Source organism: Muntiacus reevesi, chromosome 6 (genome assembly GCF_963930625.1).
Source record: "Muntiacus reevesi chromosome 6, mMunRee1.1, whole genome shotgun sequence".
In the NCBI taxonomy this organism is placed as follows: Eukaryota; Metazoa; Chordata; class Mammalia; order Artiodactyla; family Cervidae; genus Muntiacus; species Muntiacus reevesi.
Window position 1 is genome coordinate 21,744,377 of NC_089254.1, and position 12,890 is coordinate 21,757,266.

General features: G+C 34.5%; 1 protein-coding gene across 2 annotated transcripts in view; it reads right to left on the reverse strand.

Annotated features, from left to right (window-relative positions):
* The window catches only part of DGKB (diacylglycerol kinase beta), an 804,553-nt gene that overhangs the window by 488,929 nt on the left and 302,734 nt on the right, over positions 1 to 12,890 (reverse strand). For both annotated transcript variants that reach the window (XM_065939288.1, XM_065939287.1), the window contains one exon: positions 11,047 to 11,121. In XM_065939288.1, coding sequence (XP_065795360.1) covers positions 11,047 to 11,121 — 75 coding nt within the window. The remainder of the gene's footprint in view (positions 1 to 11,046; positions 11,122 to 12,890) is intronic.

The following is a 12,890-nucleotide window of genomic DNA, read 5'->3' on the forward strand; positions in this document are numbered from 1 at the left end:
CCTGTTGTTTAGTTATTATTTTCTCTGTGAAATGAATAATAAAAGTTCAGATTTTCCAACATCTTTAAAGTCATAATCAATTTGTTGATGTTTGTGGAAAGTGACTATAGAGTTGTAATACCCAAAATTCTTTTGCAGGACTGGAAGTTATATGACTTTGTTAACTCTAGGAGCATGTTGTATTTTTGTTACTTGTTTAACCTGCAGATCTTTAGTACAGAAGCATAGATTGATACTCAGACTCAGTTGCTAAGACAGAATTATGATCAAGCCAGAGACAGAATTATGCCCATACATTTAATTGGGGGGTTGAAAAATCATCTACATCATATTTTATGATTAATTAGGACTGAAAGGGTAAGTTGAGAGCTTTATTCTTACACTGGCAAAGCAATGCTTATTTTTCTGGAAATTTCCAATAGAGCCAGATTGAATTTTTTTTAATTAATTTACTTATTTTAATTGGAGGCTAATTACTTTACAATATTGTGGTGGTTTTTGCCATACATTGACATGAATCAGCCACAGTGTACATGTGTCCCTCATCCTGAACACCACTCCCACCTCCTTCCCCACCCCATCCCTCTGGGTTGTCCCAGTGCACCGCATTTGAGTTCCCTGTTTCATGCACAGAACTTGGACTGGTCATCTGTTCTACAAATGGTAATATACGTGTTTCAATGCTCTTCTCTCAAATCATCCCACCCTTTTCTCCACACCCTCTCCAGCATTTATTGTTTGTAGACTTTTTGATAGCAGCCATTCTGACTGGCCTGAGATGATACCTCATTGTGGTTTTGATTTGCATTTCTCTGATAAAGAGTGATGTTGAGAATCTTTTCTGGTGTGTTAGCCATCTGTATGTCTTCTTTGGAGAAATGTCTGTTTAACTCCTTGGCCCAGTTTTTGATTGCATTGTTTACTTCTCTGGTATTGAACTGCTTGTATATTTTTGATATTAATTCTTTGTCAGTTGCTTTGTTTGCTATTTTATTCGCCCATTCTGAAGGATGTCTTTTTACCTTGCTTATAGTTTCCTTTGTTTTGCTAAGCTTTTAAGTTTAATTAGGTCCCATTTGTTTATTTTTGCTTTTATTTCCATTATTTTGGGAAGTGGGTCATAGAGGATCTTGCTGTGATTTATGTCAGAGAGTGTTTTGTCTATATTTTCCTCTAGCAGTTTTATAGTTTCTGGTCTTCCATTTAGATCTTCAAACAATTTTGAGTTTATTTTTGCATATGGTGTTAGAAAGTGTTCTAGTTTCACTCTTTTACACATGGCTGACCAGTTTTCCCAGCACCACTTGTTAAAGAGATTGTCTTTTCTCCATTGTATATTCTTGCCTCTTTTATCAAAGATAAGGTGTCTGTAGGTGTGTGGATTTATCTCTGGGCTTTCTATTTTGTTCCACTGATCTATATTTTTGTCTTTGTGCCAGTAACATACTGTCTTGAAGACTGTAGCTTTGTAGTATAGTATGAAGTCAGGCAGGTTGATTTCTCCAGATCCATTCTTCTTTCTCAAGATTGCTTTGGCTATTCGAGGTTTTTTTGTATTTCCATACAAATTGTGAAATTATTTGTTCTACTTCTGTGAAAAATACCATTGGTAGCTTGATAGGGATTGCATTGAATCTATAGATTGCTTTCGATAGTATACTCATTTTCACTATATTGATTTTTCCAATCCATGAACACTGTATATTTCTCCATCTATTTGTGTCATCTTTGATTCCTTTCATCAGTGTTTCATATAGGTCTTTTGTTTCTTTAGGTAGATTTATTCATAAATATTTTATTCTTTTCATCACAATGGTGAATGGGATTGTTTCCTTAATTCTCTTTCTGTTTTTTTCATTGTTAGTGTATAGAAATGCAAGGTATTTTGGTTTATTAATTTTATATCCTATTTTTGCTATAGTCTCCTTTGTTTCTTTTTCAATTATTTCTGCTCTGATTTTTATGATTTCTTTCCTTCTACTAACCCTGGGGTTCTTCATTTCTTCTTTTGATTAACATTTTCTTAGCATCTTAAGGATTTGTTCAGCTCTTTGACATAACAAGATTTCATAAAAGAGATATAAGTAATAGGTCATAAATTCTGATTCAAAAGGGTTTTTATTTATGTAAAATATGGTAGAAATTTTTTATATAAAATAGCATTTTAAATTAAGAAAGTCATGAAATCTGTGGAATGTGTTATGTGTTTTCTAAATTACAAATTTATTTTAACAGGAGAATATATTCCAAGGCTTTAATATGGAAATATGTGTAATACTTGGAATATGTGAATCTTTATGTTGACTGTTACATTTCATTTTTTTTTAATTATATATGTTATACATTTAGTTCAGGTAGATAAAACCAAAGACTTTTATAAAGCACTCATTTCAGAACAATTCTTTATGCCTACCTATGCTGAAAGAGCTGGAAAATAATTTACATAATTTAAAAATATTGGTCTTATATATTTTTCTCAATTCAATAAATACTTGTTATTTTTTACTTAAATATTTTAGGGATGATATCAGAATAAGCCATCTGTACTTTCATGAAGCTTAAAGTCAGAGGGAATAACCAATATCACATGTATACAGAAAACTTGATATTAACTTTTCATAAGTCACATTAGCATATGCAGTTGGTATAACAGCTAGAGATGTGCATATTTATTATCATGTTGTGAGGGAAAGAAAACTCATTCTATAAAGACCAGTGAGATAAAAATTTATACCAGCAAACAAATTATTCAATTATATCACAGTATGCTTCATCAGGATGAAACAACTTTATAGGATACAGATTCTAGTTTCAGATATCTTTAACTAAAATAGTCATTACAGAGTGAAAGAATTTATGTAAAGAGACATAATAAAAACAAACACCTATTTATGTCTTAAAAACAAAGATAACAAGGGAAGTGACCAGAGAGTTTTGGTAGTTTTAGCTAACTCATACCAGGTATTATCAAGGTTTCAATACATTAAAAAAAAGAAAAAAAAAAAAAAAAAAAAACTTCTAAACAAAATGTGAGAAAAGAAATAAAGATAGGGTGAAAGAAGAGACGCATACAAAAAGATTTTAAAAATCGGGAAAAAGGAAAAATGAGGAAAAAAAGGAAATTAAAAGAATGAATAAAGGTTCTGCAGGTTCAAGGTGGCAGATAAAATATTTATTTTTTTTAAAAAGTATATCTACTTTTTAACAGTAGCCTTGGAAAAGTAATAAACCAAAAATAAAAATCAAATCACAATGGTTATTAGGTTAGTAAAGAAACCTTACAGAATAGAATAGTTTCAAAAGCAATCCATTGAAAGGGCACCACTGTAAAGACACCTGCATCTGACCCAGGATCAGGGATGGCACAGCTGGAAGCAGGGATGGGAGGAGTTATAACAAGTGAGCAGGTCAGCTATGGGATTAGCGAAGGGTTACAGCATCGCCTGCCAGAATCCTGTTTCAGAACAGCTGCCTATGGCATTTGCCTCCTGGAATACATCTGAGGAGCAGCTCTCTTAGAAATGTGGTCTACCACTAGCCATGCAGCTTGGGCACTGACATCAGAGATAAAACAGGACACTCTTCCCCAGTGAGAAAGTAATTTTCCTGCCAACAGTGTGGTCAATGAGAAAGGCAACTATAGGAAGAAAATTTCCAGTTGAACTAATATGAAACCCATTTACTAATTGTAAGGGGAAATAAAGCTTTTAAATTAAACAATGTAAAAAGAAATGATCAAGATGAAACTAGAAATTCAATCCAATTCCATTCAAACTCATATTTTAAGATTCAAGACAAGGACAACACATTGAGGAGAGTAAATGTCATTAAATTTTGAGGGCATAATAGGGACTTACAAAAAGACAGTCACTAGTGAGAATCAATAAATAGATCACTGAAGCAAAGAAAAGTGCAATGATAGTCTAACATAAATATGCTTTCACTTTATATGAAGGATGTCAAATCAGTGGTAAAATGGTGAACTAATGAACAACTTTTGTTGGGACAGTTAGATTTTGATCTGAAGGAAAAAAGCATTCCATTCTGATCTCATCCTTTCTGTCAATGCATCTCTAAGAAACTTGCAATTTTCAAAGATTAAAGGTTAGAATTTAAAACAAAATATAAAAACTAAAATATATAAAGAATATTTCAGTAACTTTGGCTTGAGGAAAGGTTTTCCAAAATGTGAAATTGAGAAAGTATTCAGCATAGAATTAACAGATGAAATTTTTATATATTTATATGGACAAAAAAGAACAAACTATACAAACTTAAAACAACTAGAACAAAGTAAAGAAAACTCTTCCAACAAATATAAAATGATGATGTAAATACTTATGCCGTAAGATTTTAAAGTGAACATGAGAAAAGGCAAATCAAAATGAAAATATGCAAGTAAAAGGGCATATGCTTTACATAGGAAATAAAAAGTTAAAGAAATAGTGTTTGTTTGGATCATCTCTTGTTTTGGCCTTATTTGATTATAGAGGAAACATGCTGCTGAATACAATATTGGAACATCTATCAAACAAAGAACCAGCTATATTGACCCAATCAGTGGGATAGGCATGTAGCCAAACCTAGGTCTGTGAGAAATCGTTTTTCTAAATTTGAAAAAGATCAAAATGGATTCCTGATTCAGCCATATGAGGCAACCTGCAAAAATGGTAACACAAAAGATTCATGGTTGTCTAAGAATTTAAAGTGATTGTTGATTATTAATTGGGAAGGTACTCTAATTTCAGGATATTATTATGGCCTGTAATACCTATTATATAGCAATTAATCTCCTAAATCAGTGGTTATCCATGCCATCTCCATGTAACCAGTTGGGGAGCTTTGTCTAGGCCTACACCTCAGATATTCTAAATCAGGCTGTACTCCCAACCCCTCTTACAACCCATGCCTATGCCCTCATAGGGAGTTCTCCATTCTCACTGTTTAAGGGTAAAATGAGAGGCCCTCATTTTCCAGTGCCTCTCCATGATAAATCAGAAGTAACTGGCAGTAGGCTACAGTGGCAGTACAACTAAACCAGGAATAATTTGAGTATAAGGGGAAAAAAATGACATTTCACCAGTGGGCAGTAACTCAAACAATAAAATTTCCTGTTTACCTTTTCTGGATAGAGAGATGTTCAGAGTTTAGGAAACATTCGAGTTCAATAGTACCGACTAATAACAAGTATGTGTCACACTATTAAGGACTTGGAAAAGACAAGAATGGATGATTAGTGATGGGAGGAAAAATTTATGTAAGTGAATTTCTCAGAGTGGACCCAATATTGGGACTATTACTGCTCCAAATGCCAGTTAGCAATTTTTCATAGCCACTCCATGAGTGTTTTGAACACTCTTGTTCATGTTGGTAGGGATAGAAGCTCTGGAAGGAATAAACAACAGGAATTTAACAAAAAGAGTAGTTACTAACTCTGGGGTACTCAGTTGTCATTGAGTGAACCAATTAGTGAATTCCAATATGTTACTATAACTCAAGGGAATTTAACCCATCTACTTAAGGGTAGCCTAAAGTCATTGGTTCCTTTCCATAATACAGCTGCAGCCATTTGTCCTCACTAACTAGACATGTGTTCTAGAAATTGTACCAACTTTTCCTTCCCATTATGCCTTTGTCAGTGGTCACAGCAAATGACTTACTGAATGCTTTATCATATGCTCAGTCACTCAGTCAGGTCCCACTCTTTGAGAGTCTATGGACTGTAGCCCACCAGGCTCCTCTGTCCATGGATTATTCAGGGAAGAATACTGGAGTGGGTTGCTATTTCTTTCTCCAATAAACTATCATGGTATCTCACATACTGCTGTCTCCTTTCAAGGAATGCCTTTCACTGAGAAGGAAGAAAGAGAGTGGGTTGATGCCCTAGAGATGTAAAGGTTGTCTTACATGTTTTATTAGGGAGAAACTGTTGTCCAGAGCACACTGAAATAACCTACTAAAAGACTCAGTCACTGAATCAGTAGGAGCACTTACACTATCAAACAGCTATGTCATATGTTCTGAACTATATTTTGCTGTTTTACCCAATTCAGAAAATATGGTTCTAGAGCCAAAATGATTCTGGAGTTTGTGTATTGAAACTTACAACTTATTATAGTTAATACGTTAATACTCACTGTGAATCTTAATTTTATGTGTCAAATTGGCTAGGCAATGTATGTCCAGAGAGCTGATCAAACATTACTTTGGGTGTTTCTGTGAGGATATTTTTCAATGAGATTTAACATTTAAATCAGTAGACTGTGTAAAGCAAATTGCCCTCTCTAAAACAGGTGAGCCTCATCCAGTCACTTGAAGGTCTGATAGAACAAAACATTGATCCTATCCCAGGAAAGAGAATTCTCCAGTGTGATCACCTTTGAACTAGGATATTGACATTTCTTAGTTCTATAGCAGCTTGCTAGCCTGTGAGCTCAAAAATAAATATCCACGCTATAAATTTGGATTTGTCAGCCTCAATTAACATGTGAGCTAATTCCGTATAATAAATCTTTCTTCAAAATATATACTATTGGTTCTGTTTCAGTAAAGAACACTGGCTAATACATTCTTTCAAACATTTTGCTTCACACTCTCTAGGTCCTTAACTCTTATGTTTTCAATGTTTTAATACCAAAGAGGAATGCTACCATTTGAGACAAAATTTTCATTGAATTGAAGCGGAAAACTGATACTTGGACATTTTGAGGTGCCTCGTAGCACCAGACAAATAGGCATAAGTGACAAATATGATATTGATTGGTATAAAACTGACTCTAATTCCCAAGGAGAAATAGATTTGCTGCTCTACAATGGAAGTAAGGAGTACTAATAAGATTTCTGCTCCAATCACTGGTTTAGTTGTAAGGGTGAGGTTACACACAGTAACAAACAACCCCCAATATTAGTGGCATAATCTTACAGAGGCTTATTTATCATTCATTCTATGGAGATCTTGGGTAAGGCTGGGGATGGGGGCCCTCTCTCTCCATATTTTCAGGCCAGTACTGCTGATCACTGTGGTAAAGGAAGAGAAAAAGTGGAAACTCTACTTTCTGGTCACACTTTATTATAAGAGAAAGTCAGAGGCCACTCATAATACCAAGGTGAAAGGAGTGAAATCAAAATCAAGTGCCTGGAAGGAGATCTGGAAATATTTGCTAAACAGTACTAATAGTGCCATGTACTACCACACCTGTCACTCAAAGTGAGAAATGAATTCTGCTCTACACAAGCAGTACTACCAAAATCTCAGACCCATCAGCTAAAACTACTTGAGTCCCTACACTGGGGAAACATTTCCAGGAAGCTGAGAAATGTGTTATGCTTCAGCTACAGCTTTCAACCAGTAGTAAAACTAGGACTATAGGCCTATAGGCTTTACATGTGTTTCATTCTTTGTATTATTAATAATGTCATTTAATGAAATTCACTTATAGTTAAATATACATTTTCCTAATTATATTTATGTACATTGAGATCAAATGGATAAAGATAAAGGAGAAAATAGTCATCCCCAGAAATGTTTCCAAGAACCAGGACTTGAAGCTGGATATAGTAATTATACAAGATGCTGGGTTATCTACATTTTAGGAAGATGTGTATTTTTGCTGACATATTTAGTAGCATTAGTAATGACTGGTATTTTTTTTTTTAACTTTTATCTTCAGATAAGAAAAGATATTGGATAATTAAATGGTTGGATGGTGGTGAACACATACTGTTTACCCCCACCAAGAATTTATCTTTCATCCTCAGGTTATGCCATCCTCATTTGGCTTTGAGGAAACAAATAATTTGATAGTAATCTTGTTAATCAAGAAGCCCTGTTCCAAAGTTCTAAGACTGTGACATGGGAAACAAGAGAAACCAAAAATATGATTCTCTTGAGGATTTGCATCTTGAATAGAGGATAAGGACACCTGAAGCATTTGGAGTCAGTTTCTCTTAGCAGTAACCTAGGGACTCTGTCTTCTTAGTCAGAGTTTCCTCAAACTGTCCTTTTCTTTCTTCTTTTTTTTAAATTGAAAGATAATTGCTTTACAGAATTTTGTGGTTTTCTGTCATATATCAACAAGAATCAGCCATTCCAGTTTGAGGAGTTTCCTCAAACTGCTCTGATTCCTATCTTTTCTGAAATATATTTCTTCATTTTTGCATTAATTCTATGATCAACTTCATAACTTTTCAGTAAACTCTATTTTGGATCAGAAGTTAGATTTTATTTCTGTTGTTTATAGAAAAGTCAATCTAACTAATGCCATATCCAACTTTACAACTGATTAGCCATGCAAATAAAAATAAGGATATATTTTTACCTTTGACAAAAATAAAAATTACTGAAGATAGCCAATTTAAAAGATGTTATGGGAAATAAAACATCATATATTGCTTTTGGGGTTATAATTCAATACAAAGTTTCTGTATAGTAATTCAGCAGAACCTGACAAGTAAAATTTAAGATATTTGAATATGCTTCTAAAAACAATTTGATTGTTAAATTATTCCAATAATTTTAAAGTTCAGGCAATATAAATATTTCCCAGTAAGAGTTGCTTTAAAAAAAAAACACTATGGAATACTGTACAGCTCTTAAAAACATTTAAACTTATCAGTATCTACTGAATTCAAACAATATTCACCATATGCTTTTGAGCAAAACGAAGCAAGCTGCAGAGCAACAAAAAACTATACTCTAAATTATATAAAAGATCTATTTCTCTATACAAAACATACATGTAGGTATATATATGAATACATTGTATATATATGAATGCATTCACTCAGTCATGTCTGACTGTTTGTGATCCCAGGGACTGAAGCCTGCCAGGCTCCTCTGCCCATAGAATTTTCCAGGCAAGAATACTGGAGTGCAGTACCATTTGCTAATCCAGAGGATCTTCCTGACCCAGGGATTGAACCCACATGTCTTGCATCTCCTACACTGGCAGGCAGATTCGTTACCATTGCACCACCTGAGAAGCCCTAATATACATATATTAATATCTATATTTATAGGAGATCTTTGAGGATACATACAAACAATTCACAATAATAATACCCTGAAAGGTGCTAGACCTTAAAGTGAGGCCCTTAACTTAATCTCTAAATTATATTCATTGTAGTGTGAAATTATAAAAGTACATATTTTACTTTCATGTTTCAAAATATTAAAATATATAAGGTAATAGGATGCCTAACAGTCAGAGAGTAAAAGGAAACATGTAATATACATTTAAAGTGCAGTAGGAAAAAAAATGAAATGTGAAAATAAGGTTAAAATCAATGTTACTACAGTATTTTTATATAGAGCTACACAGTGATTATGTTATTAATTAACACTACTATAAATGATACTGATAAATAAAATTCATCAGGGACATATTATGTAATAAGTGCATTTTTATATGCTTCATGGGAATCATCCCAACTTTACTTCATAACTATCCTATGAGGCTGGTACTATTTCTTCGTTTCATGGAGAAGATGATGACAACACAAGGCAGTTAAATGATGAGGTTTATAATTATCAGAGTCAGCAGACATTTAGTTTAACTATAAAATACAAGCAAATCCTCGATTTACTTGGTCTAGTGGAGCTACAGAGGTCTTGGAGTAGCTAAACTTCTTAAAGCACGGTTCCTTAATCCTGCAGTACGTGCTGAATACTGTCTCTTCAGTCATGTCCAAGTCTCTGTGATCCTACAGACTGTAGCCTGCCAGGCTTCTCTGTTCATGAAATTCTCCAGGCAAGAATGCTGGAGTGGGTTACCATGCCCTCCTCCAGGGGACCTTCCCAACCCAGGGATGGAACCCGCATCTCTTATGGCTCCTGCGTTGGCATACAGGTTCTTTAGCGCCACCTGGGAAGCCCCTGAAGAGTAAGAGCTATTTTTTTGAAGTGCAGAGAATATTAAAGAACAAGAAAAAGAGGCACCCTGGTTGAACATTTGTGTTAATATCAAGGCTTTACTTTTGCTTGTCTTTGACAAGGCTGGAACTTACTGCATGTGGCTGAGTTAGTCAGTAATCTGATCATGATCCTCTACTGGAGTTTGACAAAGACTGTGTTCTGAACTAAATTCCTACGGGAAGCTGCCTTCTACAGCAAGGAGGTTCCACCCATCACTGCTCAGCATTTGAAACTGGCCCTGGACAACACGTAGCAGGGAGGGAAGAGAAGGATGAGTATATGTGTGGGAGCCTGTGCTAACTAATTGCATATAGTTTCATTTATCTAATAGAAGATTAGATGGCGTACATTTTATTCTGAGCATTCAAAAGACAACTTAAACATTTGCTTTCTCATTTCTGAGAATAACCTAGAAGACTTACTTTGATCATACTGACATATTTTTCAAAAAGAACTTGGTTTATGGAGCTTTTTTCTACTTCATCTGGTATAATGTTTACTATCATGTTGATAGACAGAAATCAGATCAGTGAAAGATGACATTAATTAGTTAAACAGGTCAAGCTAATAATGATTTATTTCAGTGCATACTGATGACATCAAAAGTATATAGTATCTGTTGAAAAATAATTGTATTTCACTACATCTTGCCTATTACAAAGTATCATATAAGAGAGTGATAGTTATTGGATTTTGTAGGTAGTAAATGAAAAAATCACATTATGATTTCCAGTCTTTGTTAACCAGCATTTTTTCTTCTGTAGTAGATCTATATCTTACATTTAATAAAGAAAGGAAAGGAGAGCAGCACTTCCAACCAATAGATGGTTTAGTTATTTCAGCATCCAGCTAATATACATGTATGTTTGTGGTGCTATTATTCTTATTATTATTAACATTAGCAGTAGTATGAGAATTACTTCACAATATTTTTAAAAGGAGGAAAATCTGATTGAAACAGGTCATTTTGAAAAACATCTGCATTAGTTACTCTTATGTAGTTGATATTCAATATTGTTATCTATACTGATCTGGCTGCCGTATTTGAATAACATTATTTCTAGGTTTATCAGGCTGCTTATTTAATTAATTAGTATTAAATAAGTTAATGGCAATAATATATTTAGACTTACCCTGGCATTGGTCCATTTCCAGCGAGACTGTAAACCTGACGAGGATTTAGTAGGTACTGGAATTTTCTATAAATTCTATAAAGGTGAAAACATAGAAGAAAAAAATTAAATTTAGTGGTACCTCCAAGTTTTTATTCTACAATGCACATGGATTTGGAACATTCTCTATCCTGCTTTTGAATATTACTTAATACAATTTCAAATAAATACTTTAAAATACCAGGATAAAATTAGTTAAATATCTTTTCTTAATAGGTCCTTGTTTTGGACCTTAATAGGCCCAATTTACAAATTGGACCACCCTAACAGAGATGAAAGTTATTTATCCCATATATATAATGGTTTTGGATACTTTATATGTATGTATGTCTGTTAGTGAAGACTGTGATCCATCTGCTTAATTACTTCACATAAACAATCAGCTTGATGAGCTACTCACAAAATTGCTGAACTATTTCACCAGGAACATATCAAACAATTCATTTTTTCTTAAATGAATTAAATATTGTATAACCAATACAATAGAAATGTTTCTAAGTATACACACATCCCATTCTAAGGCAAAATATCACACGTAAAGGAATATATTTAGTTTTTAAAATTAGTTTTTACATACATGTGAAAATATGACTATATATCTTAATACATCTATATCATGTTTACTGATGGGGCTTCCTTGATAGCTCAGTTGGTGAAGAATCCACCTCGAATGCAGAAGGCCCCAGTTTGATTCCTGGGTTGGGAAGATCCCCTGGAGAAGGGAAAGGCTACCCACTCCAGTATTTTTGCCTGGAGAATTCCATGAATTGTATAGTCCATGGGGTCACAAAGAGTCAGACACGACTGAGCGACTTTCACACACACACACACGTTTACTGATAGAAATCTCCAAATATCTGCTTATATCTTCCCACTTCCTTGTGTAACACCCTTGCATTCTAGATCCTGAATAATGATACCACCCAGTGTCTTAAGAATGATTTTAGTCATTCTCGGAACCTCTTTCTCCCCAGCACCCGAAACAGAGGACAGTCCTGTACCTTCTAACTGAGTAGTGTCTACCGTACCTGGTCATTCCATCTCATGCCTTACTGCAGCTTTCAAGTTCTCTCCCCAGATCTGTGAAAGTCTTGCCTATCCAGCCTTCTTCTGTACTGCTACCTAAGTACAGCCATGCTGTTTCCAACAAGAAAAATCACTGCCAGTGTCAGGAAACTTATAAAATATTTTATTATATTTAAAATAGTTTATATAGCTCATCTTTCTCCTTCTTCCTCTTAAATTTCAACCCCAATGAATATCTTCTGGCTCCCTACCAAAACAGCACACCCGTCCACAATTATGTCTCTTTTCTTCCTTCACCTGTCTAATACCTACTTAGAGCCAACTCTAAAGCTAGACTTTTGAGTCTTCAGAGACAATCACTGTTTTCCTCTGAACTCCCATGGCACCTTTATTTTAAACACTCTTAACTAAGCTGCTACCTTGGGGTTATTGTAGAAAATCTATTTATGTGTCTACCTCCCTGCAGGACTGTGTCGTCTGTCTCATCCCCAGTTTCTAGCAGAGACTAGATTCTCTCAAGTGTTGCTGTCTGAATGATGTGTGAGCACTTCCACAACTGTTGATGGGTATGGAAACTACCTATGTGTGCATATTTATTTCTGTGACCTTTTCCTGCTTACCTAATACATCAAATAAGAAAATTTACGTATTTTGAAAGGAAAACCCTGAATGCTGTGCTGTGTGCTTAGTCGCTCAGTCGTGTCTGACTCTTTGTGACCCCATGGACTGCAGCCCGCCAGGCTTCTCTGTCCATGGGATTCTCCAGGCAAGAATACTGG